Here is a 25,891-nt window from a genome sequence, read left to right on the forward strand (position 1 = left end):
GTTACTTTTCAAATGGAGATTTGACACAATGGATAATATAACAAGCTTTTAAAATACAACACATTGTTAAAGATGAAACCAGTGGTCCCCAACCTTTTTCACTTTTGACATCTTACAAAAAGCAGTGTGTAGTCGGGTCACATTTTAGATGTCTAAGTTGTTAACAGACCCACCAAATAGTGATTTTTCCCTCTAAACTTCTCACATGGTTTCATTTCAATAAATGTTCAAATGATCCAATATTTCACCAAAATCAAAGATTAGAGAAAAAGTCCAAAAACTGAAAATAAATTTGTGAGACAGAATTTTGTTTTTTCCTCTTTCCTCTCCCATTAATCATCTCACAACCCCTCAGATTTATCTGGTGACCCTATGGAGGGGCCCCAACCCCTAGGTTGGGAATCACTGGACTAAACTAGTTAACTTTATATAAAGTAGTTGAAAGTAGCTCCACTTCCAGCAGCTACAACAGTAACATGCTGCTTACACACTGATGCCTCAGTATTAATAATCTAATGATGTCATATATAATAATATATCAATCAGAGGGACCAAACCTCTACTTTTACTGCAATACTTTAACTACATCAAGCTGATAATACTTATATATTTAAGTAGGATTTTTCATGCAGGACTTTTACTTGTAATGGAGTATTTTTACATTGCTCTATTGGTACTTTTATTTAACTAAATGATCTGATTACTTCCTCCACCACTGCCTTTGAACTAAATACAAAACAGAAACTGGGATAAGTTGCTGTTTCAACCGACTATTCGTTATAACAGATAGTTGTTATTTTATTGCATGATTATTCTGTAGTTAATAAGTGACTGATAAGGACAGTACTACTTTTACAGCCACATAACACAGCAGTGCAGTGTGTACACCTGCCTGGACTCCTTCCTGTGCTGAACCTGAACGTCTCCTGGCTTTTCAGTGTGTTTGCTCGAAACTGGTGAAGTGGCCCAGCCTTCCCCCATGTAGGACGAGCTACACCTGGGACAACTAGTCGGGATAATTCACCCACAGCAATGCGGTAAAAAAATGACGACTCTCGGCGGTGTAGTTGGACGCTGGCCAGTCTCTGAGCTGTTTTAAAGTTCGTTTGTCAGTGAGTTCACAGTGATCTCTTTGTTTTAGCTAGCGATAGGTTAGCTGCTGCTGCTGCTTCCGGGGAGGGGGGGAACCTCCACACAGGTAAGACGAGTTTCAGTCTTTACTTGAGCCAATTCTGTTCCATTTATGTAAACAAACACCAAACAAAGCTGTTTCAGGCTGTCAGGGGTGTACCGAGCTTGTGGTTAATTGTAAAAATGAATGTATTAGAGCACAAATTGAGCCGTTTGACTGAAAAAAAGTGAGTTACCGTCCTCGAGGCGTGTAGCCGTTAAACGTTAGCGCACTACGTGCTGAAGGTGAAGCCATGTTCAGGTACGAGGCTGTATGAGCCGTCATACTGTCACTCTCTTCACCGATAAAAGCTGAACTTTTATTACCTCCTCTGTCACTTGGATCTGCCACATTCGTGTAGCGATTAGGACCAAACCGACAGCAACATGGGCTGACGTGAGGAGGGGACGCACTGAGTTATTTATGGTCCTGGTGACAGCACAGACATCCAGGCAGGGCTGGAAAGTGATCACACAATGCTCAGACTGAGTTTCTTTTTCCTCATGTACATGTTGGTGACTTTGTGGAAATCATCACTGAATTAAAGACGTATTGGTTTGTATCTGGTTGTATTAACTGTGAGGACATTTACTGAAGTACTGAACTTAAGTACAATTTTGAAGTATTTTCATTTAAGGCTTCTTTATGCTTCTGAGGAAAATATTGTACTTTATACTCCACTACATTGTTTGACTACCGTAGTTATTGATTACTTTGTTGATAAAGATCTTACATTCAAAACATATGATCAATTTATAAAATAAGATGCATTGTTATACATAATACTACCCGACAGTATATACAGTAGTTACATTATTTCACCTCAGCAGCTACAGCATTATAATGCTGCTTACATATTAGTGTTTCAATAATATATTTATGATAAGTAAATTATAGTAATCTTAAAGGGGCCATTATGCATAATGAATACTTTTATATAAGTACCCATTTAGTGTGAATACTTTTTAACAAAAGCAATCTGACTCCATCTTGAGTAATATGCATAATGGACACTTTTAGAGTGTTATAATTTATGTATAATAGTAATTACATTATTGAAACACTACTATGTAAGCAGCATTTTAGTGCTGTAGTTGGTGCTCCATTGGCTTCTTTTAATGTGATTTTGTACAACTATGTGTTTACTTCAAAAGTGCTACTTTTGTACCTGAGTAGTTTTTAATAAAGATAATCTGACTCCACCTTGAGTCATATTTAGTCTAGCAACAGTATTTCTGCTTAAATAGTAATTGCGCCAATTCTGCAGTAGTTGCAAGTACACAGACAACAGAGAAGGCATTTTTAATAAATGACCATAAGTGTAGTAGTAAAATTGAGATAATGTAAAGGTTACCTAATAAGTTTTGTCAGATCCCAAACAGTCACGTTTGACTTCTTATCTTTATTGAGCAAAATCAATCAATCACCAATCGTCAGTTGGCTGGGTAATGAATTCATCTCAATATTCAATTGATGATCCAGTGAGTTATGTAAACTTAGTGACAATAAGCAGAGACTCTTTGTTAATGAACTACTATTACCTTCTGTTCTTGATGGTTAATACAAAGGTGACATCCTTGACTGATAAGTTGTGTCATGGTTGGTGTTTGAGTCCAGTTTGTTATATGTACACTGGCAGGCTGTCATACAGTGGGAGGCTCAGGAACTCTCTGAATATAAGCTCAACCTCTGTGTGTGTGTGTGTTTTGTAGGCGAGACACTGTTAACACACAACACGTGAGTATGTGCTGAGGCTTAACATCAAGCTGGGTTGGTTCACAGTATAGATGTTCTGGTATGGAAAAAGGTGGAGTAGAAAACACGTTGGATTACAAACACACACATATGTTGATCACACAGATGTTGTTGATGATTTCCCGCGTATAGACATATGCCTTGCAAATACTGGTCATTTTATTTAAAGCAGCAGACTTTGCACATTGTTTCCATAGCAGTTACGTAACATTCAAACACCGCTCAAAATAGATAGATAAATATAGCATTTTATTTTAATTACAAAGGAAGCGGTACTCTAAATTCAAGACAGGCACAGATAAAAGAAAATATCCATGTCGCTCTACTAATGAGTAATGTGTAATTGATGCTACTGTAAAAACTGAGACATGATGGAGCTCTTCACTTGATTGTGTCATACTCAAACAAGAGGGGTAGTAATTTGTTTTCTTTTCCATGTCATGTAGTGTTTTATGTGTCTCTTTTTGCTGGCAATTCCCGACATTGGTATAAGATGGAGGTAGACATGACACACCTGCTGTCTCATGGTCTGGAGAATTTATTTGTCTACCATTGCCGCCTCACCTGCGTTCACCGAGGGTGTGGCAGCACATGTGACTCACTCATATCGACCATCAAAGCAAGTGAGTTGGCTCAGCTTTAAACGCCACCTTGGGTAATCCTCTGTGAGACTGGAGGACACTGTGCGGCCAGAGACATTTCCCTCGAAAGCTTAGACTGTCACATGGTTACAAGGCATTTGATTTGGCTAAAGCGTTCCTTCATTAAAGCGGGTTGTATTGAGCAGATATCCGTTGTTTGGCTGTAAACCTGTAAAAACATATTTCACCGTATCAGCTGGGGAACTGTCTTGTTGTGCTACAGATATGAGCTTTAGTCTAAAATGTTTCTTTAAGTCCTGGATTCCTGTAAAATAATGTTTCTGCTCTGGTATAGGATTAGGTTTAATCCATATCTGTGAAACTGTACTTGTTATGTTATGTTGTGGTATTACATAAGCTTTCACAAAGAAACCTAAGACTAAAGAAGGACTTTTGAAACAGTAGATGACACTAAAATCCATAATGAAAACTTACACTTTTTAGGGCTGCAATGAACGATGACTTTCATTGATTTCTTTTGGGGACAGGGCGTAAATTGGTTAGCTGTTGAGTCTGTTCAATGTCAGAATGCAACTAACAAATATTTTCGTTACCAATTATTTTCTTGAATAGTCATTTGCTTTGGAAAATATCAGAATGGTGAAAATATTTTGTTTAGTCCGACAAAGAAACCAAAACTCCAAAGATATTCAGTTAACAGTTGTAGAGGACTTAAGGAGAATTTCAGCATTAAAAAAGATGATTATCATAATTGTTCCAGATCAGTTTTCTGTCAGTCGACTTATCTTTGCAGCTCTTGGGCGAATAATTTCACAGAGGCTAAGGTTACCTCTTCAGAGTGGCAGTTTTCTCTGACCAAAAATCCAAAACCCAAAAGTATTTAATTTACCGTGACGTTATAGAAAAGTGGCAAAGCTTACATTTAAGAAGCTGTAAACAGTGTATCAACTAATTGTCTCTTAACTACACTTTTTTTACATTATGCTATAACATTTTGATACGTCTCCATTTCATGTGGAGGATCCCAGGAAAGATGAGTACCTTTATTGATTTCATAGCAGCATGCTGTAGCTATGAGAGACACAGTGATAAACTGTTGTGTTACTGTAGCGTTAGTGGACACTGACATGCAGCTTCAGAGCCACCTGCAGACACAACAACTGGATACTCAGGTACCCGTCATCTCCAGGGTTGCTGAATGTCTACCTGCTATCCTTTACTCTAATCAAGACTGCATCCTCAGTGAAAGCCTTTGGGTGCTCTGTGGCCAGCTTTGACTCCCTGCAAGTGCACGTCAACGTATCACAAAGCAAATAACACACCTTCGGTATAAAGGAATTTGATAACAGTGGAAAAATTGAAACTGGGAATGTTTTATCGATAAGAGAACTAGATATACCCTTTACAGCAGGGCAGAGTAGTGAATTTATTGTTTACCTCTTGTTTCACATTCTTGCACCAGGTCATGTTTTTTCCCAAATAAATGGAGCACAGCCTGGTTTCTACTGTGCTTCTCTCTCTGTGCTACAGGATCCATGACCCCTATCCATTTCAAGAGTAGGTATCACTTGTGCACAGTAAAGACAAAGACAGGGAGGGGAGGCCTGTATGACCTCAGCAAGTGTGTACATCTGTGGAAGGACTCATATTTGTAATCAGGCGTTTGTGTTTGCTATCAATCACTAAGCTATTGAGAGTACTTTCCCTGTGGTTGTGCAACATCAGCAGCTTGAGTCCCCCACCCCCCCAAACACACACACACACACACACACACACACACACACACATTCACTGACACTGATGGAGGCAGAGGGAACACTTCTCCTGTCCTCTCAGCTGAGCTTCACTCTGCCTAGTTACACCAATTCCCCTCTGCATTCCTTACAGCGGTGCAGCCAGAGCTCATACACATCCACGCTCATGCACACAAATATGTGTCCACACACACACACACACACAGACCTTATCCTGACGGTGTGCAGGGGAGGCAGGGCTCTGGTTTCATTCAGGCTTAAGGCAGCTGCTAGGTTAGAGTCTCGTGTTTGCGTGCAGTGGCTACTGGGCGCTTGACAACAAAGATATCATCTTGGGTGAGTAGCTTGAAGGTAACTGAAGCTAAAGCAGTCTTTTTGTACCTGGAATCTGGATTTGAGTCATAGAGAGAAAGAGGCGTAAGGTAGCTCTTTTTTTCATATTATGTATGGCAATGTGCAAAGGAAAATTACACTGTTTGCTTTACTCCTTTTTATATTGAGGATATGCATCTGAAGGTAGTATTTGTTGGTATTTGTCTGTCCCACTTTAGTCCTTCAGACAGCATGAAATCTTCTAAAATGATGCCGGTCAAAACATTCAGCTCAAAACTCCTTGTTTATGTTGTACAAAAGCCATTTACCGCTACTTAACTGTACTTTTGCTCCTAATATTTCTGGTCTCCTTGGAAGCTCTCCCTACCTATCTCCACACACACACAGTTTATTAAATGCAATTCATTTTACAAGCTAGATCTTATGCGATCGATACCATATTTGGTGTGTTTCATGAAATGTCAGTTTATCTGATTTATTTGTTCATATGTGGAGTAAATGACCAGAAGTTTCTCAAAAGAATGCATTCCTCATCAGCAGTCTCCTTATGAGAAGGAATTAGAGGAGATTAGGAGCTGCACAAAGGGATGGAGATCACTGCTGATTGGATGCAAGGGGCCATTAATGATGGGAATTGCATTTCTGCCCAGTCCATTCAGAATTCTTACTCCCGTGTAGTACCATGCCTTTGTTCCTTCCCATTAGCGGGGGTTTGACTTTAGTCCGCTTTCTCTTGCCTCATTGCACAGAGTTTAGTTTTCAGTTTCAATTCAGCTTTTAGTTACGTGCATAGTGACTTTTTAGCTGAGATGAGAATTCCTTTTGTCCCTCAGGAAACTTACTGAGAGGAAGCAGCTGTGGCTTGCTGCTATATTGCTGTTGCTCTGTGGATTTGTCATTTCCTGTGGAGTTGGCCAGTATGAGTAGGAATAGTACAGCTTCTGCAGCAGAACTTACTGTGTCTCTCTTTCAACAGAAAAATCAAAATGAAGACATGGAGATAACATTGTGACTATGGACGATTGTTTCACTTGTTGATCCAGCTTTTGAGATGCAGACATAGACCTCACGAAATATACTGGACACAGTTTTTGAGGAGATAAGCAGCTGTGTAGAAACGGACGCAGAACTTTCCCTGTGCAACAGACGTTTGGACTGAGCCAATGGCTACAACAGAAACCAAGATCGCCAGCAGCAGCTACACCGCAGGCCTTTCATGGGCCAGAGTTTGTAAGGAGTGTGGCCAGCAGCATGACGGCCAGGACAGTCACCTGTACGAGTACCAGGATGATGTGGACGATGAGCTGGTATGCCACATCTGTCTGCAGCCCCTACTCAAGCCTATGGACACCCCTTGTGGCCACACTTACTGCTTTCATTGTCTGAGCAACTTCTTGAAAGAGCAGGACTTCTGCCCTGTGGACCGCCAGCGGCTGCAGTTACATCAGTGCCGTCCATCCAGCCTGCTGGTCAGGAACCTGCTGGACAAGTTGACTGTGACATGCCCTCACTATGCAGACTGCCAGCAGCAGATGCAACGGTGTGAACTACAGCCTCACCTGCACAACAGGTAAGACTCCTCTTGTTGTGGTTAGGGATGAGGTCAAAGATCACAGAGTCATTCTGACATTCGATGGCAGCAATATCAGTGGTTATTGGGTCTATATCTGGCTAAAATAAAGGGAAATGGTTCAATTTTCCAATTCTAAAATCTGACTGGTTGACTGATACTGTATATGGAAATGTAAAAATATCTTATATCCTACCAGCCTTTAAAAAAAAAATGAACACAATATCCAAACACTTATACAATGTAATGTAATCCTGTGCAATAGTTATACCACTGATACTACTCTTATATCTGTCAAATTAATATGAAGTTAACATGCCCTAATTAACATGATTTAAATTGTTTGTTTAATTTATGTGGGGTTATGTACTGGACTACTTCTTGGACAGGTGCATTGACTTCCTAGGGTCTCCGCTGGTTGTCTGACAACATCACGGTGACAACAGGAGTCCAAGAAGTCACTGGCTATTGGCTAAGACATAGTGGCACATAAATCCGCCGTAAAACCACAGTTACCTTCGAATGGAGCCTGTCCCCCCCTGTTTCCAGTCTTTATGCTAAGCTAAGCTAACCAGTTGCTGGCTGTAGTTTTATAACCCAAATAAAGAATATAACGGACATTATATAACAGATATGAAAATGGTATCGATCTTCTCATCCAACTCTCAACAAGAAAGAGAATAGGCGCATTTCCCAAAATGTCAAACCATTCCTTTAAAGTAAAGTGGCTGCATTATATTGTAAAGTGTGTCAAATGTCTTGTGCCACCACGTATTTTCACTTGAAGACAAACATAAGATCTGAAAAGGTCATTATGCCCTGATAAAGGTATTCTGGCTAACTTCTTAGGAATGTACGACGACTATCATTGAAACCGTTTCTCTTCCATGTGTCCTTTCAAGGAATGTGTTTTCCCTCTTTAAAGCTGTAATATTATTTCTAAAAACAGACTAAGGTACAGTTCCTCTTCAGACATACAAACTTGTAATTACTGCGCTCAAGACAAGCTGCAGGTCAGTCGTCTTGTTTTTCCACATGGCCAGAGAGGTGCTTATCATCTTGGTGGCTAGTTTTGACGCGGTCAGTTGTGGGGGGCAAATAGTCCGACTGCAGCCCCTCTGTGCACACAACGAGGAGGCAAAGTTCAGACATGAGGACCAAGCAGCAGTCCCAGCACTCTGTCTCACCCAGACACCCTGCAATGCAGTGAAATTTTCTACTCATCTGCATAGTGCTTCTCCTCTGAACTCCGTGCATAAGTACACTTGTTCTCTCATCTTGTCACCTCTTCACCTTTTCCAAATCACGTTTAACGTCATGTGTATGGCTCATCACCCGTATCGCTCTCTGACTAGTTTCCTCATGTTCCTGTCTTTTCCCAGATGTCCTGTTTTTAGAAGACTGAGGGAGGAAGCAGAGAAGAGGAAGAGGCCCTCTTGGAACGAGTTGAAGGGACGAAAGGGTGACAACGAGTCATCTGTTGATGCTAAACATTCAGCAACGCAACCCCGAAATCCCACAAGAGATCAGCCTGAGCCTGGGCTAATTAATCCTGCCTTTGAAGAAAGTGAGGATGGTATGGAGTCATTTTATCATCCTAACAGCTACCAGTATAACAGCGATTCAGCCCCAAGTGCCTTTTCTTTTTTCTTTGCAGCCACCAACACACAATCAGAATCACAACTTCCTAGCAAAATTAGCGATTTGCAATTACATGTTGGTCAGGCTGTTGCAGTGAAACTGGATAATGTTTGTAGAAGCTGCCCCTTTGAACCGAAAGTTTCCTCTCTGGAATGATTGCAGAAAACCTAAATCCATGCGCCCACTCCCTTCAGTGGGGGTGGTTGTCAAAACAGACAGGAATTGCTGATGTTTTTCGCCTCTAGGTTTTGATTCCTAAGTCTGTCACAAGTGAATCATCAGTATAGCCGTAGGAACATGTACCAGCTCACAGATGTTTTAACCAGAGTGTCTCATTCATAAGGAAAAACCCTTTGAGGGTTTTTTTTTCCCTACTTGCAAGCCTTTTCCAAGGATCAAAGTCCACTAAAACATTGTTGCCTGGCAACTAGTAATCAGTGTCCACAGAGAAGTTTGCACTGTTGTCATTTTCATCTCTACCTTAATTGAATTACTGCCTTTAATGCCCTTAAAATCCTCAGAGATGTAAGTGAAATACACTGAGTTTACACTTTTAAATATACAATTACGTCTTCTTTTTACTGAGTGTTTAAAAAATATTTTCACAGCTTAAACATGTCAGCATGTTGACTCACCCAGATTAGGTTGTTTCATCACTGCTGTCAGCTGAATATATCCTTTTGTAATGCTGTTGGTACTAAAAAGATTTGTATCACTACTAAGGAATTGACTATAGCGTGTACATACTTGTATGGTCTGTGTATAAAATCAGACCAATGCCAGTGTGCTAAAACTTATAAAACTCATAGTTTTACTGAGATGATTACACGTTGAGGTCCACTCTGCTTCTCTTTCTTATCTATGACTAGCTTTTGTTCACTGTACACTGTAAAAACAAATGTCACCTATAGTTCAACATCATGGTATTGGTTGACACAGCATTGTGAATTTTATGGTTTTCTCTTGTTTGGAAAAGGCATACTCCACAATTCTGAGATGTAAAGTATGTATAGCTTGTATCTTTACGTTGAATAGTGTAAAATAGCAAAATAGTATTCCTTTAATTTACAGTATGTAGAGTTTGTTTGGCTGTTTACAATTCTTATTTTCTGAATGATTTGTCATTTGCAAATATGTGAAAGACCATTTTAGTTTAGTTTAGTTATAATTTCATATTAATCACAAATGTTCTGCTTACCAGTCTCTCCAAAGTGCTGTTTAAAGGATAATTCCAGTATATAATATTTTCAGATAGTTCTGGCCATCATTTCTACAGGTTATGATACTTTTTTTATACAAAGTTATTACTGATTAGCCAGAAGTAAAACAGAAGTAAGTGCACCCAAAATATCAGTAATAATCCGTCATTGCACAGGAAAACTATCTGGTTACATACATGTGGTTAACCACTCATGTTTCTTTCCACTTCTGACTTATTATTTAGTGATGTTGCCATGTTCCTAAATCTCAGCAATTACCTTGGTGAATACAATGTTATATATTTATATATTACACCAATAAAACCATCACCAAAGAATAAAACCCAAGAAAAACAGAATTATCCTTTTTTAAGTGGTTATATTTGGTAAGTGCATTTAGTGTGTTTTAAGGGGTATTTAAGAGGTAAAATTCAGCCAAAGAGAGCTGAGTGCTTGAGGGCAAGTGCAAGAGTGTTTGTTTCATAAACTGGAAATACAACCATAGTTATTCCACCTGGCTTTCTGCCCCTCTTCCCTCCAGACAACACCCCCCTGCGGTCCAGTCTGGTGGCTGAGGCCAATGTGGTGGAGCTGTTCAGAGAGGAGCCTGAGCAGGAGCTGGGCCTGCGCATCGTGGGGGGGAAAGACACACCGCTGGGGAACGTAGTCATCCAAGAGATTGTCCGCGACTCGCTAGCAGCTCGCGATGGCAGACTGGCCCCAGGGGACCATATCTTAGAGGTGAGTGAGAGTAATAATAACCTTAAGTGAAGTGAGGAATGTGATGTTTTTCTCTTCTGATCTGTTTTGAAATCCACATGGGAAGTCATAAGTATTCTGGCGGCATAGTCTGACACAGTTCAGTGGAATATATTTTTGTGTAAACACCTTGTCATTACATTCTCATGGTGTTGTAAACACAACGCTTTGCAGCCGGGCATGGGAAAGCAGATAATCAAGAAAAACAAGTTTTAGCTCCATGGCAACAGGGCATGTTTAATAATGCTGATCACAAACGCCTCCTGTCACTCTAAGCAACTTTTTCTGGTAACTGCCACTGATAGAGGAAACCCCCTATCTCTCAATATTTAAACATGAAGAGGACTAAAATTTAATCTGTTTCAATTGAAAAAGTTTGTAATTTTCTGCTGTTGTTAATAATTTAATTTATTTAAATATGGATGTTATACATATTTATGAACACGCTTTTTGTTTGTTTGTTCAACTATTGATTTACATGAACCCAAATGTAAACTAGGAACACTTTTGGTTACAAGAGAGGAGGCTGGAAGTACAGAATATGACTTGAAGGAGATATTAATAATTGTTGTTTCTTCTCTTCCAACAATGTCCTTCTACTTGGATTTCTACCCTCCAGCTCTCCTGGAATGCGGTACAACTGTAAACTGATCTTATAGACTATTTCAGCCTCGGCTCTGGCACCCCTGCTTCAGTGTGTCCTCCAAAATGCAGCTTTTCCTCTAAATCCAACCAATTCCAAACCTGAAAATGAAACAAAAACCTCAGAGAACAACACAGTGCCCTCAGGTTCTGTAACATTAGCTGCAGTTTTTTTTTTGGCTGCTGGATGTAAAGAGATATGGTGACAATTGAATCAGTTATTTCTTGAAACTGAATCTTTCTCCTCCACTTGAATCGATGCATTGATTTGATTTTTTTTTTTTTTTTTTTGGTGAAGGGTCACTGTTACATCAGATTTGTGAAGCAAAGATGACTTTGACAGAAGAAGCATTCAATTCCTATCTTATTATGGTTCTGATGAGGAAAAGACCAAGAAATTAACTGAAAGTCAGATAAATCAGATGTCACATATTGAAACAGAGCAACAAGTTTCAGGAAGATCAATTAAATGCTTTTTGTCTTACTTCAACATAATTATCTATTGAGGAAAAGTAAGATATTTGTTCAGTCTTGCTTTCCTGTTTAATGTAATACTTCTCATAACTTGCCATAGTGGCACTCATGTTCAGTATGTACTGACTTGTTGGTGGTAGACTGTTGACTCTCTTGTTTTTCCGTCTGTGGTGTCGTGTTTCCAGGTGAATGACGTCAGTCTGGCTTCTGTCCCTCACGCTCGGGCCATCGCAGTGCTGAGGCAGCCTGGCCCTCTCAGGCTCACTGTAATGCAGGAGAAAGGTTTCAAATCAAGAGATCCACGCTCTGATCATCACCCTTCCTCGTCCAACACTTCCACTGCCCCCCAGCCTTCCCACAGTAACCATGGCAACGCTACCTCCAATCACAACCCTGGCACAGTCCTGCAGGTGATGCTAATGAAGAGTCTGCGCACCGAACCGCTCGGCATCAAACTCATCCGCAAATCAGATGAGAGTGGGGTTTTCATCCTGGACCTGCTGGCCGGTGGTTTGGCAGCCAAAGATGGAAAACTGAGGAACAATGACAAGGTGTTGGCCATCAACGGACATGACCTGAGACATGGTACACCTGAGAGCGCCGCCCAGATCATACAGGTATTTCTCTGTCATATACAGAAAAGCCATATTAAACATTAACTACAAACTGAGTTTGATAGGCAGTCCATTACAGTGAACATTTAGACCTTTATTTTTTGTCAAAGTTTTATCATGTGATAGTGTGGAACGGTCTTAAACTCATCCTTGTTCGTGGATTTAAGGAAGCAACAATAGCTGCCAAAGAGCATCAAATTCCTGTAAAAAAAAAAAAACCCAACAAAAAAAGATGATAAATAATATGTAAACAGTGACATTCTGAAAAGGATAATGATACCTTTTTTTGTTGCTTTTACCAAATCTTTTAAACATACACAGTATATATGTACAGCAAGTTAATAAATTTCATCCAAATACATATGACATATATATTGTGTGACCTTGCATCAAACAGTGTCTCCTATTTTCCAGCCCATTCTGATGACATTCCCCAACCAACATAACCTCCACCCCAAGAATGTAAAAATCTCAAAATAAATGGAGATTACAGAAAAAGACAAACACTATCAAATTGATAAACAAATAAAACAAATAACAAGGATAATGTGAGTTAAGTAACTAAAGCATTAAAAAAGCAGTTGTTCAGTAGCCAGGTCTTATTGGTTGTTTAACACCATCAGTAATTGGGATTTCCACCAAATTCAATAGGAAATGTCCTGTGGGGACCATAAAAATCCATTATTTTTTTTATAGTGATCAGGACGGTTCTTTTCCAGATAGCTTGTTCTGAACTGAAGTGTTACAATACAAAAGGACACAGAAACCATCATGGTCATTCACCCCACTGCTAGCACAGTAAACACAAAGCTGGTTAAGTTTTACAGTTCAAGCCATTTTTAAGAATTAGCAACTTGATTTTCATACCATCCTGAAATTAATGTAAACCAGTATCATCAGGAGGCCTGCAAATCAATTTGAAAACTCACAACAACTCACTTTTGTTTGTAAAATAGCTGGCACTAATGTAAAGTACTGTATGTTTGTTCATTAGATAAAACATGTAAAATTATTGGTGACCGTGATGGTATTTTACACAATGTTCTGTTTGCATTTGTTGTCTAATAAAATGCTTTTTTCTTGTGTGCAGGCCAGCGAGGTGCGTGTGAACTTTGTGGTGATGAGGCCTGCAGACACTCAGGAGGAAGGAGGAAGCAGCAGAGAGGGACAACACAGCAGAGCAGCCAGGAGGGCGCCTGAGCCGCAGTACTTTAGACGGCGGTCCACCTACATGAAAGTAATACGGAACATTTGTTTACATATCAGTGTTCAAACTAAAGATTGCTCTTGGCCTCCCTTTTTAATCAAATATATTTTTGTTTGGGCCCTTTCCAGCTGTGGGCTACGTGAATTTAACCTCATGTTACGCTACTAGCAACAATGCTGATTGTAGTATCCTGTGCTTCTGTTTACACAGTGTAATTGTGAATCACACTCAGTTGTACCATACACTGTCAGCAGAAAGAATAGCAACCCCCCACTTGGGAGTGAGAAGCTTTGAGAGCAGACACCTGCGTCGGTGAACAGAGATGAAAGCCCTTCTCGAGGGCCTCCCTCTGTCCTGATCAAAAGGCCCGGGGTGCTGCTCACTCTGCCACTACGGGGCCACTGTCTTGTTGTTTTTTTGGTTGTTTCTTTGGGTGGCAGAGGATCAAAGCTAGTAACAGTTAGCTTTCGCCTGCAGAGTCGAGCCTTTTCGTCTTGCTGGGGGGGGATGGGTTCCCTGCTGGGGGGGAGGAAGAGCCTCCCCACCTCCCCCAAGCTTCCCTTCTGATGGTTTACAGACTCCAGAGAGCAACAAGGAGGCTGGTTGAAGCTGTCATTTTCCACACATCTTTTCCACTACGAGAGCTTAGTGTTGATCCTCACACGTTGCCTCTACCCTTACCTCTCAGCTCCATCTCAAATGTTTCACATTTGTTTCTACGAGTGGTATCAATTAAGTCAAAGGATCCTGGAAAGGCTAAAGTTAATTGGCAGCACAGATTTCATGTATGTAACCTGGAAACTTGATGTTTTTGTGGAGAATTTGTGGAACATGAGATCTTAGAAACGAGTAGAGATTTTCAAAAAAAAATCCATACAATCTTGAAATCTAATCTTGATCAACATGTTTGTCATAATGTAGTATTAAATCTGTCTCATTGTTCATACAGGATCCTCCAGGTGGGTTTTCCAGCCAGGAGAAGACCGTGAGCCTGAAGAAGGAGCCTCGGCTTTCCCTGGGCATTACTATTGCTGGGGGGAGAGACTGTCGCAGCCGCCTGCCTGTCTACATTACAAGTGTGCAGCCCGTTGGTTGTCTGCACCGAGATGGCACCATCAAAAGAGGTACAAAACAGCATCTGTGATTTTATGTTTTTAAAAAACAGAAACTTCATGTCGTGGTTAAATGAAAATGCATAGGAAGGGGTTTGTATTGTGAGTTTATAGATATAAAGAATGGGATCACTAAATTCAAACTCAACTGAAAAATCATTTGTAGGTGACGTTCTGCTGAGTATCAACGGTGTAGACCTGACCCAGCTGTCATACAACGAGGCCGTTTCTGCACTGAAGGCACAGACAGCTCAGCCCCAGGTGGTGCTCCGTGTCATCCAGACCGTCTCCGAGGACTCAGAGGAGGACCCCGAGGCTGCCAACAAGGATGAAATGGACCCCATGGACGACCCACGAGAAGACGCCCTCAACTGGACTCCGCTGTGGACTCGCTGGCTTGGATTACCGAGGTACACACCCTGATTACCATCACTCAACCTGAATTCTGTTCCTCCACTTCACCTGTGCTCATTACAAGACTTACCTCTGACTCTGTCTTTGTCATTCCAGTCCAATGCACTGGTGCCGGGACATCGTCCTGCAAAAGACCAACAATGAGAGCTGGGGCTTCAGTATCGTCGGAGGCTACGAGGAGAGCCACGGCCAGCAGCCCTTCTTCATCAAAACCATCGTGCCTGGTACACCTGCTCACTTTGACGGACGCCTTAAGTGAGTCAACCCCAGTTTGACACCCGTAACATGACATTATCGACTCTTGTGTCCTTTCATCACTCTTACTCCACATTCACCGATGGGCTGTGGTTTCTCTCCAGGTGCGGTGATGAGATAGTGGCGGTCAACGGAGCCACAACAGTGGGAATGAACAACTCGTCTCTCATCCCCATGCTCAAGCTGCAGAAGAATAAAGTCACGCTGACTGTGGTGTCGTGGCCTGGGAGTCTGGTGTAGCAAAAAAGAAACTCACTCACTCTTGTTTTCCTTTCTCTCACTCTGTTTGGTGTGCACACAAACATGTACGTGTTCAGCGGCATTCCTTGCAAGGCCACTCACTGTCCCTGCCACTTTGTTAGGTTACTTTGTTGTAAGGGCTTTTTATCAGCTATGTAATACAGAACATGTGTGTACTTAAGAATCACCCCCGTGCACAGAAGAAATGACTCTCACAAGCATAATCTCGGCAGTTACCTGTTTGGTTGTAATGTCTGGTGCATGCAAAGGACATTGATTGTGTAACTCGGTGAACACTTTGGGGTTTATTCAGGGTGCAAACATGATGACAATCAGTGAATTATATGCAAGGAACAAAGTGGAAGGATTGTTATTTTATTGGAACACCTTTTTGATCCTTTTCTGAAGCTCAGTATATTTTTGCTTACCTGTTAAATGATGTTATCATTTGTTAGTCACGACTTGATTCAAGTAATTTGCATAAACAGCATCCAAAGATGAAATACGGTGCAAATATGTAGACTTATATATAGATGAGTACATATATCAAAATGACTCCTGACTGTATAGACTGATGCCAAAGACACAAAAATCATCCTGTCATATACCTGTTATACCACTAGTGTGATTTTATCAACTTTATTTTTATTGCACTTTTTAAAACCTTGCAACAGAACGCTTTAAGTAGGATAATAAAGCCATTATGGAAATTTGAGTAACGAATCAAACAGTCACATTTTCCTACAGACGATTTGCTGGAGTTGACTCAAGCTGCATTCAAGTTCTTAAGGGCTTAAAAGGTTGGGAATACTTATAATGCAAAGATACTGTCCTATCCAAGTAACCACTTATATTCCACACACTCCTAAAATTAATGGGAAACCTGTATAAACCATTTAATTGGGATTGCACTGGCAGGAAACTGCTTGGGTCCAAGTTTATTTCCTGTCAGCTGTTGATACTTGTAAACAGTGCAGCAGGAAATACGTTTGGACATATTTAGAAACTGTGAGTTGGTGAATAGAAGGTAATATTAAGGTATCACAATCCCATTGTGGATGTTTGTTTTTTCTTTCTTTAAAAGGGTTTGTCAATAAATAAAGACGTTCAACAGCTTTTCATTTATTAATTGATACATGTAAAATTGCCAGTGCTCTGTATTTATTTTGAAATTATATAATGGCTCATAATGGCTTTGATAAGTGAGTGCTTTGTAGACACTGAAGGACAAACCAGAATGTACACTTGCCTTAAATGTCCACAGTACCAAAATGTTTTTTCCCCTCATGATTGTTGCGGCCTTGTTAAGATCATTTGTGTTACCTCTTTCTTTTTATGTCGACACATTCCCAGTGGCCTTTCTTGTATTGATACAAGACATTATTGAACAGTTCAGAATATTGTTTTCAAGTCCGGCTGTGAAATAATAAAGTTGGTAATATGTGCGTTGGCCCCGTCCGCTGTTTCATCACGTTCAATAAAATCATAACAAATGATGCTGTTTCTCTGTTTATCGTGGCTTCTAACTGCACTGCTGGGGGTCAGTTGTCTAAAGCGGTATGAAGCTGTTCTGGGAAGATCACACAGAAAAGACTTTGGGGAGGAAGTTAAAGAACAAGAACAAATAGATTCACAATATTTTATATATATACATCTTCAGTGTGAGGGAAATGGCACAGACTCACTGCAACTTACAAGTTAATTTCATTGTACAGTATATTACTTGACTTAATGAGCTGCTTTTTGTTCATCATTTTGATCAGATGCTTTTTTTTTTCTTTCATTTTTGGTGGTTTTGGCTGATTAGAAAATAACATTTAGAGTAAACCACAGCATGAATGCAAATGGTTGAAATTATTTACAACCATAAATGTCCACTACACTGCACAGTCTGTTCATGGCTCAGTGTGACCCCTAGTGGACAGAAACTGCATGAAATAAAGAGATGATTCAGGTTATGTTCATTCTTTAGCTTTCAAAATTACAATCAATCAATTTTAGACAACTGAAACACTCCTAAAATGTATTTTTTATTTCCACATGACACTTGATTACGTGATATGTCCATGCATGCAAAGTTAAAGATGATCAAACTTAGTGCATAATCTTATAAAGTCTGTGCACCACACAGGATCCAATGAGACACGGAGCATCTGAATACTGCACAGTGTGTACATAGGCGGCAGGGTTCAAGTGTGTCAATATCTGCATGTACAAACACACACACACAAGTTCTTGACTTTCTAACACTCTCTCTATCACACACACACGCACCCAGACACATTTGTGTTTGTGCTTGTAAACACATGAGGCTGTAAGACCAGTACAACTTGCTAGGAATGTAAAAAGTACACATGCAGGTCACACAGACACTCAGCATAGTGTTATTGATATGCAGTATGAGCAGCAACCCTCCATAAAGGTGACAAGTGTCAGAATACAATGTATGATTTACTTCTGTTAATGTAAAAAGACCTTTGTGCTGTTTGCTAATTGTAAATTTGTTTACATCATACCTTTCAGAAAATTCAATGTACCAAAGTTTGCTTGTAAACTATCAGGATGTAGAGACACACAGCCTAGTTTTCATGCAATTTTAAAAATGTTATAACTATTTCTAAATGTATGTGCTGTTTTTTTCATACGAAATCCTTAATTAATTCAACAAATAAGCTTCTTGGCTAAATCTTCTGAATATATACCGTAATGCTGTTAATAATTCTTTTCCAAATCAACTAAAACTAATGCTGACAGCTACTTGAGTTCAAACTCTTAAGAGCACTGGTGAAGCACTGTGCTGAAAACCTCTGTCTAAACAAGGACAGACAATGTGAAAACAATAAAACAAAGGACCATAAAACCAGCCACACTGAAGTGAAGCCCACTGCTTTAGTATTCGGGGGTTGTGGTGAGATGCAGCGGTCTGGTTCAGTATTCTCTGCTCTCTGACCACTTATCCAACATTAGAAAGTAACAGCAGGTTATGGTAACAGTACTCATTCCTGAGTTTTACAAAAGTGTCGAGTAATTGCAGGCTGTCTTGTTAAAGTTAACGATTCAACACCTTGTTAAACATGACAAATTGCCACATTTCTGATAGCGGGGCCGCAGGCTTTGAGGAAGAAGGTCTATAATGATCTGGGTTTTTTTTGTTTTTTTTACAAAGATGACACATCATTCATGAAGCGTTTTAAACAGAATTGTTTCAAATTAAAAAAAAAAAAAGATAACAGCAAAGAAAAATCAAAATCGACAATTTATTTTCTCTCTCCATAGGGATTAAGTCATCATGACAAACATTTACAAGAATTGTAACAGGGACAATACTGGGTGGAGAATTTCAAATCTCCTTTGTATAAGAGAACAGATTTCAACCTGTACTTCTCTGTGGTTCCACAACTACTCCAGAGGCACTCTAATACAAAGCAATGCAGCAATCTCTTGACAAAGATGCAGGAAAATAACACTAACACCGGACAGAATGATTGAAACAAAGGAGCCATCTGCTCAATACGCCATGTACGGTAGACGAGTGTGCTTCCTAACACATCAGGAGGACCAAGAACACCACAGGGAAAAGTACAAAACTATAAAAAAAAAAAATTAATGCAAAGTTGGGATAAAATAATTGAAAAAATATTTAATAAATGAGCGGAAGTGCAGAGTTCAAATTGTTACCTTCCAACTGCATCTTGAACGGTCTCACCGCATGTCATCTTCATTGGCAAAAAAAATAACACATGATAAAATGCACTGCTGTTGTCACTGGATGAATATTCAGGATGCATGAAATGCTGAAATCCTGACTTTCTATCGGGCTCAAGTGCAATTATCAGTCCTAACTGTGGCATCATGTACATTGTAACTATATGGCTTACAAAGGTAAACAGGTCCATATAAACTAGAAAGGTACATAGACATCTTTCATTAATCAAAACTATAGTACAGCAATATATTGGCAAAAAAAACAACAACTAAAGAGCTAAGTAACTTTATGTAAACAATGGTATACCACTGTACAGCTTATCCTAACATGGTATTTACAGGTCAACTTCCTTTACTAGCTAGTTCCCATGTACAGAGGGTTAAATGTAAAGAAAACACACAGGGTGATGGCGTACACCGTACATTAGGCAATTTCAACCGTCCCATCTACTTGCAAAGATTCAAAGAGGGGAAACCCAACAAACAGCACTGGAATCTACAGACTTGTTGAATCACCCGATGCCTTCGTCCTCCTGTTAACATTTTTTTTTTATAAAATCATACATAAGGCAAGGATACTTGAGGAAGGTGGAGGCATCACATTCTTTGCAAGGATTCACTGATATAATAGATGGGATACAGGCTGATGGTTCTTTGGGGTAAATGCACTTTTCGAGAGTTACGTTTTGTCTTTTTTTTCACTCATTTGTCACATGTAACAAAAACACATCAGAGTGCAACAAAAGGGGACATGTCCTAGTTCTGTCGGGAAAATGTGCAAAATCTGCTCTAAAGCAAAGTGACAGTGTTGCAAATTCTAATGTACAAGGTACTGGGAGATGTACAGGGTCGTCACGAGAGACACCAGTGCAGACCCTTATTCCAACATACTGTATATACAAGGCACTAAGGATAAGATTCAAGGGCCACACGTCCGGTCTGTTAACAGCCTCCTCAGTCTGGTCGGAATATAGGATATTTGGGTAAGAATTCTATAAGAATCACCTGTGGGAGGAAAAAGACAATACAAATGATCTTTCAGGACAATTGCAAGATGTTTGTAAACTAGAGTTGATATGATGAGTCAGTTAATTGATAGACAGAAAACTTATTGGCAACTATTTTGATAATTGATGGATCGTTTCAGTAATTTTTTGAGCAAAAATGCCAAACAGTCTCTGGTTCCAGCTCCTCAAATATGATGATTTGCTGCTTTTCTTTGCAATATATTATAGTCAAGTAAAAAACTTTATAACTGCAACTAATGATTATTTTCATTATTAATTAATCTATCAACTGTTCTCTCAATTACAACCCAAAGATATTCAGTTTATTATTACAGAAGACTTAAAAAAACAGAAAATGATTGATGATTCATTTTCTGTTGAATGACTAACAATTAATAGGTTGCAGCTGTACTTTATAGACAAAGCAGTTGATTGATTAACCAAGAAATATTAATCATTTAAATCACATAGAAAATAATCAAGATGTTCATGAAGTTATGCAACAATCCAGTAAATTATAATCGTTTTGTTGTGATAGCCTACTTACATATTCCATCATATTACTGCTTTCACATTTTCTTTTACTGAGTTTCCAGTGCAGCCCCAGCTGAAGAGAGAAGAAAAGACACAGACACAATGAATGAAAATCTCTCTCACTCTCAAACAGACACAAAGACACACACACACACACACACACACACACACACACACACACACACACACACACACACACACACACACACACACACAAATACACACACAAAGGAAAATCTGTCTGAAATCTCCCCTTCAGTGTCAGGGGAAATTTGAGAGCAGGGCTGTCTGGTCTCGCCGGGGTCAAACTGTGGCCAGACACCCTGAAGAGCTTCCTTTATGCCTTTGCACAGCTACTAGCTGTAATTTGTTGCTGCGAGACAAAACAAAATTAACATGGCATTTTACTGCTGACCTCACGGTCCTCTCAGGCCCCGTGCACCAGATCTGACTCAAACAGCTTTGAAGAAGAAGACCCTGTGTTGCAGCTTAAGAGTTTACAAAACAGATTAATGGTCATTATCCATCATGATGATACTTTGCCTTACACTGATCACTGACACAGACAATTAAGCACTTTCACACAGGTGCTTATTCACAATTTGTTGCTTTTCTTACCTTGTGGTATAGTCTGTTATTTTCCCACTCTAACAACTTCTGAATAGACCTTCTTGTCTGTTGGAATAGAAAATAACATGCATGTACATGAATGAGAGCAACAGAATATAAATAACTCAATTTTACAATTTAACAGGTAACAGTAAACAGCTGCAGTGTTTGGATTTATGGACTGAACTCCCAATTTACCAGCTAGTAATGTCCACTTTGTTGTCAGTGATTCTGAGTGGGAATACCACCTTTAAATGACACACCCTTGAGCTGGGTAGAAGAGGAGCTGTGCGGCGCAATGCGTCATTTCTACACAGAGCCACTAATTGAACACAAGTTGTTATTACCCTCTATACTTAGACCAACGCGGCTGAATTGCTATAACAGCCCCGGAGTAATCAGCGCTGATGTAAGGGAGAGTTAAACTGTCCAACTCGTGTCACGGGAGGTCTGGAACTTACTCTCTTGTTGAGGCAGATAACAGGCCATAGACTGCAGCCTACTGTACAGCAACAACACAGGCAGCCGCAAAGAAGCCACTTCACATTCACAGGCAAGTTCTTCTTCAAACAAGCGTTCACCCTGCTGATGCTGGTTTTGAATTCTTCTGGCGCTACCTAGAAAAAAAAACAAAACAAAGAATGGATGCATGTATATCAAAATGAATAGCTCCTATGTAGTTGGGATGCCAGAATCAAACAGCAATGGTGAGAGGGTGGGGGTGGGGGGGGGGGGTCTTAGGTGGTGCTGACATGAAAGATTCCTAATTGCTTAAAAGAAACCTGTGCAGAAAGATCAGAGAGCTTAAGAAAACCAACAGGTAGATATTTGTAGATGTTGTCCAGAGATGAGATGAGATCTCTAAATACTCTGCCTCTGACTTGCTAACCAAGCTCTAGACTGTTCAAGGCAAGGAGGGACTCAAAGGACAGATAAGCTCAGTGCCTGTGGCAGCGCCGGCCAAACAACTTGAATGGATGCTCATTCCTCGCCGAGTCTGTACGCCATAAAACAGGGGTCGTAATCTTTTATGACAGGATGCAAAGGTCTCTTTGCAAACAGCCAAAGACCTCAGAATAAAGCCCAGCAGGGCCTGATCTGCACCCTTCAATCATCATAATTGTGACCTCATCCATCACATGTCACCCTGGGTCACAATACTGAAGGTACTTTTTATTGCCCCACACTTCCCTCGGCCTGCTCTTACCCCTGCAGCCTTTTTGTGTTTCTGCGTCCGACCCAGGAAGCTTTCCTTTCTTGTCTGCGGCAGAGTCTTCATTTCATTATTTTATCACCTGGAGCTGGACCCTCCAAAACACTGGGGTCCCCGACAACCAAGCCCCATAGACGGCTTACTCATTTACAGAGCTGGACAGCAGCACATTCAGGCTCTTTTCTATGCACTGTGGTGTGTTGCTTGAAATGCATCTCCATCAGATCAAAACCACTTGGAAAGGTTTGACTGGGGCGATTTGGGGAAGTCAGGGTTGTTAAAGCCCCAATAGAACAATAGAATCACTGTGGCTTTAATTACTTAATTCTTCCCACTTGGAATTGAACAGAAAGCAGCCTGCAAGACTGAAGTGCAAGAAAGCTTTAAAGCAAAATGTACCTTTCCCGTGAGAACAGACGGAAATTCTGTATCAAATCTGTTGCTCAGTCCAAACCTGAAAAACAACGACAAAAAACATTGTGAGCATTAATGTCATGATACAATGTGTTTTAAACTAAGTACAAAGTCTGTTATCAAAATTTATATTCAAAACATAAACAAAAATAATCCAGAGTACAAAGATATTTTCTGATTCCATGATAACTTGTAAAATGCGGCTTCACTGACTATTAATAGTAGAGTGATGCAGTAGACGTAGTACACTTTTTTAGGCACAAACAAAAGTGCCCACTTCTCACTGGGCACTTTTGCAATGTGTGTCTGCCTTTTTCTGTGTCTCTTGATGTGCAATATGAATAAAACCCTCTATCACTATATGTGTTAATTTATATAATGACATCGACATATATTATGATAAAATACATTTTCTGGAAAATCAACTGAGAATGTATAAATTAATCAGACAGGAACGTTTGATTTTGCATAATCCAGCAAATGAAAACCTGACAAACTACTGATGCAAAGATCATGCAAAAGTTTAATACTGGCTTAAAGTAATTCTGCTCATTTTTTTGCAACTAACGATTATTTTTATTATCAATTAATCTGCTGATTTGTTTCTAGATTAATTATTTTGTCTATAAAATGTCAAAAAATTGTGAAAAATGTCTTATAATTTATTAGAGCCCACGATGACGTCTTCAAATGTCTTTTCTTGTCCCATCAATGGTCAAAAATCATAAGGAATTCAGTTTACTGTCATATACGACACACAAGCATCAAATCCACAAATTTGAGACACACATTTTTGCTTGGAAGATGACTAAAACGTTTATGCAATTATCAAAATAGTTGCCCATTAATTTTCTGTTGATCAACTAATCGATTAATCGTTGCAGCTCCAGACTTTCTGCACCCACAGATGTTAAGGAGATATCTTGTATTATATGATATCTTATCTTGTATGTGTAAACCTACTTAGCAATAAACCCGATCTGCCATGGTATAAACAGTGAGGCAAAATCTCAGTTGACAAATTTATATCATCTCATCTCATGAATTACATTGTGATATTACTCACAACTACTTGATGATATGCTGTTTCTCTCTTGCATTTCACTTTGCTGTTTTGAAATATCTTGACTAGAAAGGCAAAGCTTGATAATAACAATGTCCGTCTGACAAGTGATGATAATTTGATTGTGTTTTGGATGAGCATGAATTTCCTTCAGTTAAACAGCAGCAAAACTGAAGCTCTCCTTGTAGGCACCAGGTTCAGTCATCCCTCACACCTCATCTCACCTTTGACTGCCACGACATCCCCCTTTTCCTCCTCAGTCACAAATCTAGGTGTTAGGTTTGACCCTCACCTGACTTTTGATAAACATATAAGACATCTGTGCAAAACCTCTTTCTACCATCTCAAAAACATCTCTAAACTCTGCCCCTCTGTAACCCTGTCTGATGCAGAGAAACTTGTCCTGGCCTTTATCTCCTCAAGACTGGACTACTGCACTGTGCTCTTCACAGGGATCCCTGGCAGGAGCATCCAGAACAGTCTCCTTCAGGGTTGACTACAAAGTCCTGCTACTCACATAGAAATCCATCAACAGAGATGCGCCTCCCTACCTACAGGAACTGATCACACCACAAACCTCCACTTGCACCCTCAGATCTGCCAGCAGCTCACTCCTCCAGGCCTCCAGTACTGAGCTCCGCATCATGGAGACACACTTGTGGAGCAGCCTTCCTAACCATCTGAGGTCAGCACAGACCCAAGTCTCTTTTAAATACAGGCTTAAAAACCTTTTCATTCAGGAAAACTTTTTCATCTTAAGTCTTGTTATTTTCTTTATATGTGTTTTAACGTTGTAGCATTTTAAGATTCACTGTGAATGAGAAGTGCAGTACAAATTAAATGAATTATTACTATTTTAAAATTGTTTTTGTTGTTGTTGTTTTGTATCCAGATGCAAAGCTGGCTAAGGAGGCTGAGAAATCCTCCCCAGCTGGGAGTCTCTGGTCAGGTTGATGTCAGGATGAAGATGATGACGACAGTCAGCTTTTACAGTTTGTTTTCACTATGCTGTATGACGTCACACTGGGGGGATGGGGGGCACGCTGAGTGTGATACAGACCCACAGCCTCAGTCATAATGTGGTCAGCTAACTCACTGACACCCCCGATGATGAAACCTACAGTAAAAAACATCTGGGATAAAGCTCGTATCGGCAGACAACTTCATCATGTCTGTGTTTAAAAGACAAGAGTGATGACGATGTATTTTGCTCGATTATAACGTTACTACGTTCACAGTTGCCATGGGGATATTAGACAGTTAAGGTTAGTTTATGTCGCAGTAATGTTGGGAACCGTTCGTGGTCAAACCTGCTGTTCCTCCGAGACAAACTGTGAGTTGTTGTGATTAGCGTTAGCAGGCAGGCTAGCAGCGGCTAAACAGGCTAAAGACCCCAAAACAACCGCGACAAACGCGGCTCCGCTTACACTGTGATGTGCCCGGCCCCTCGCATCACCACGGGCTCCGGACAGTATCTGGGCAGGTGTTCCTCACTCACTACGCGCTCATCCTCTTCGTCTTCTAACTCATAAATGGTATCAAAGTCCGCCATGTTGGGTAGTAAGACGCTCATGACGTCTCCGACGGGGACGCGCACGGACGCA

At 40.1% G+C, this 25,891-nt stretch overlaps 2 protein-coding genes across 3 annotated transcripts; one reads left to right on the forward strand and one right to left on the reverse strand.

The window, feature by feature from the left end:
- The first annotated feature begins 866 nt into the window (after nt 1-866).
- lnx2b (ligand of numb-protein X 2b) lies at nt 867-17,238 on the forward strand. 2 transcript variants are annotated; one of them, XM_044363876.1, is made up of 10 exons: nt 867-1,198; nt 6,592-7,185; nt 8,568-8,761; nt 10,567-10,766; nt 12,086-12,517; nt 13,605-13,751; nt 14,671-14,845; nt 15,000-15,243; nt 15,344-15,502; nt 15,607-17,238. In XM_044363876.1, the coding sequence occupies exons 2-10, from the start codon at nt 6,779-6,781 to the stop codon at nt 15,740-15,742; spliced, it is 2,094 nt and encodes a 697-aa protein (XP_044219811.1). In that variant the 5' UTR covers nt 867-1,198; nt 6,592-6,778; the 3' UTR covers nt 15,743-17,238. The 2 variants fall into 2 exon arrangements, with proteins under 2 accessions (XP_044219811.1, XP_044219812.1); XM_044363877.1 differs by lacking the exon at nt 867-1,198 and adding an exon at nt 5,536-5,618.
- Nucleotides 17,239-18,985: 1,747 nt separating this feature from the next.
- chic1 (cysteine-rich hydrophobic domain 1) lies at nt 18,986-25,891 on the reverse strand. Its single transcript, XM_044364171.1, has 6 exons — nt 25,715-25,891; nt 23,210-23,264; nt 22,059-22,214; nt 21,607-21,663; nt 21,002-21,061; nt 18,986-20,452 (listed from the first exon to the last, which is right to left on the reverse strand). Exons 1-6 carry the CDS (start codon nt 25,858-25,860, stop codon nt 20,402-20,404), a joined length of 525 nt encoding a protein of 174 aa, XP_044220106.1. The 5' UTR covers nt 25,861-25,891; the 3' UTR covers nt 18,986-20,401.

The sequence above is a fragment of the Thunnus albacares genome, chromosome 10 (genome assembly GCF_914725855.1).
Source record: "Thunnus albacares chromosome 10, fThuAlb1.1, whole genome shotgun sequence".
Lineage (NCBI taxonomy): Eukaryota > Metazoa > Chordata > Actinopteri > Scombriformes > Scombridae > Thunnus > Thunnus albacares.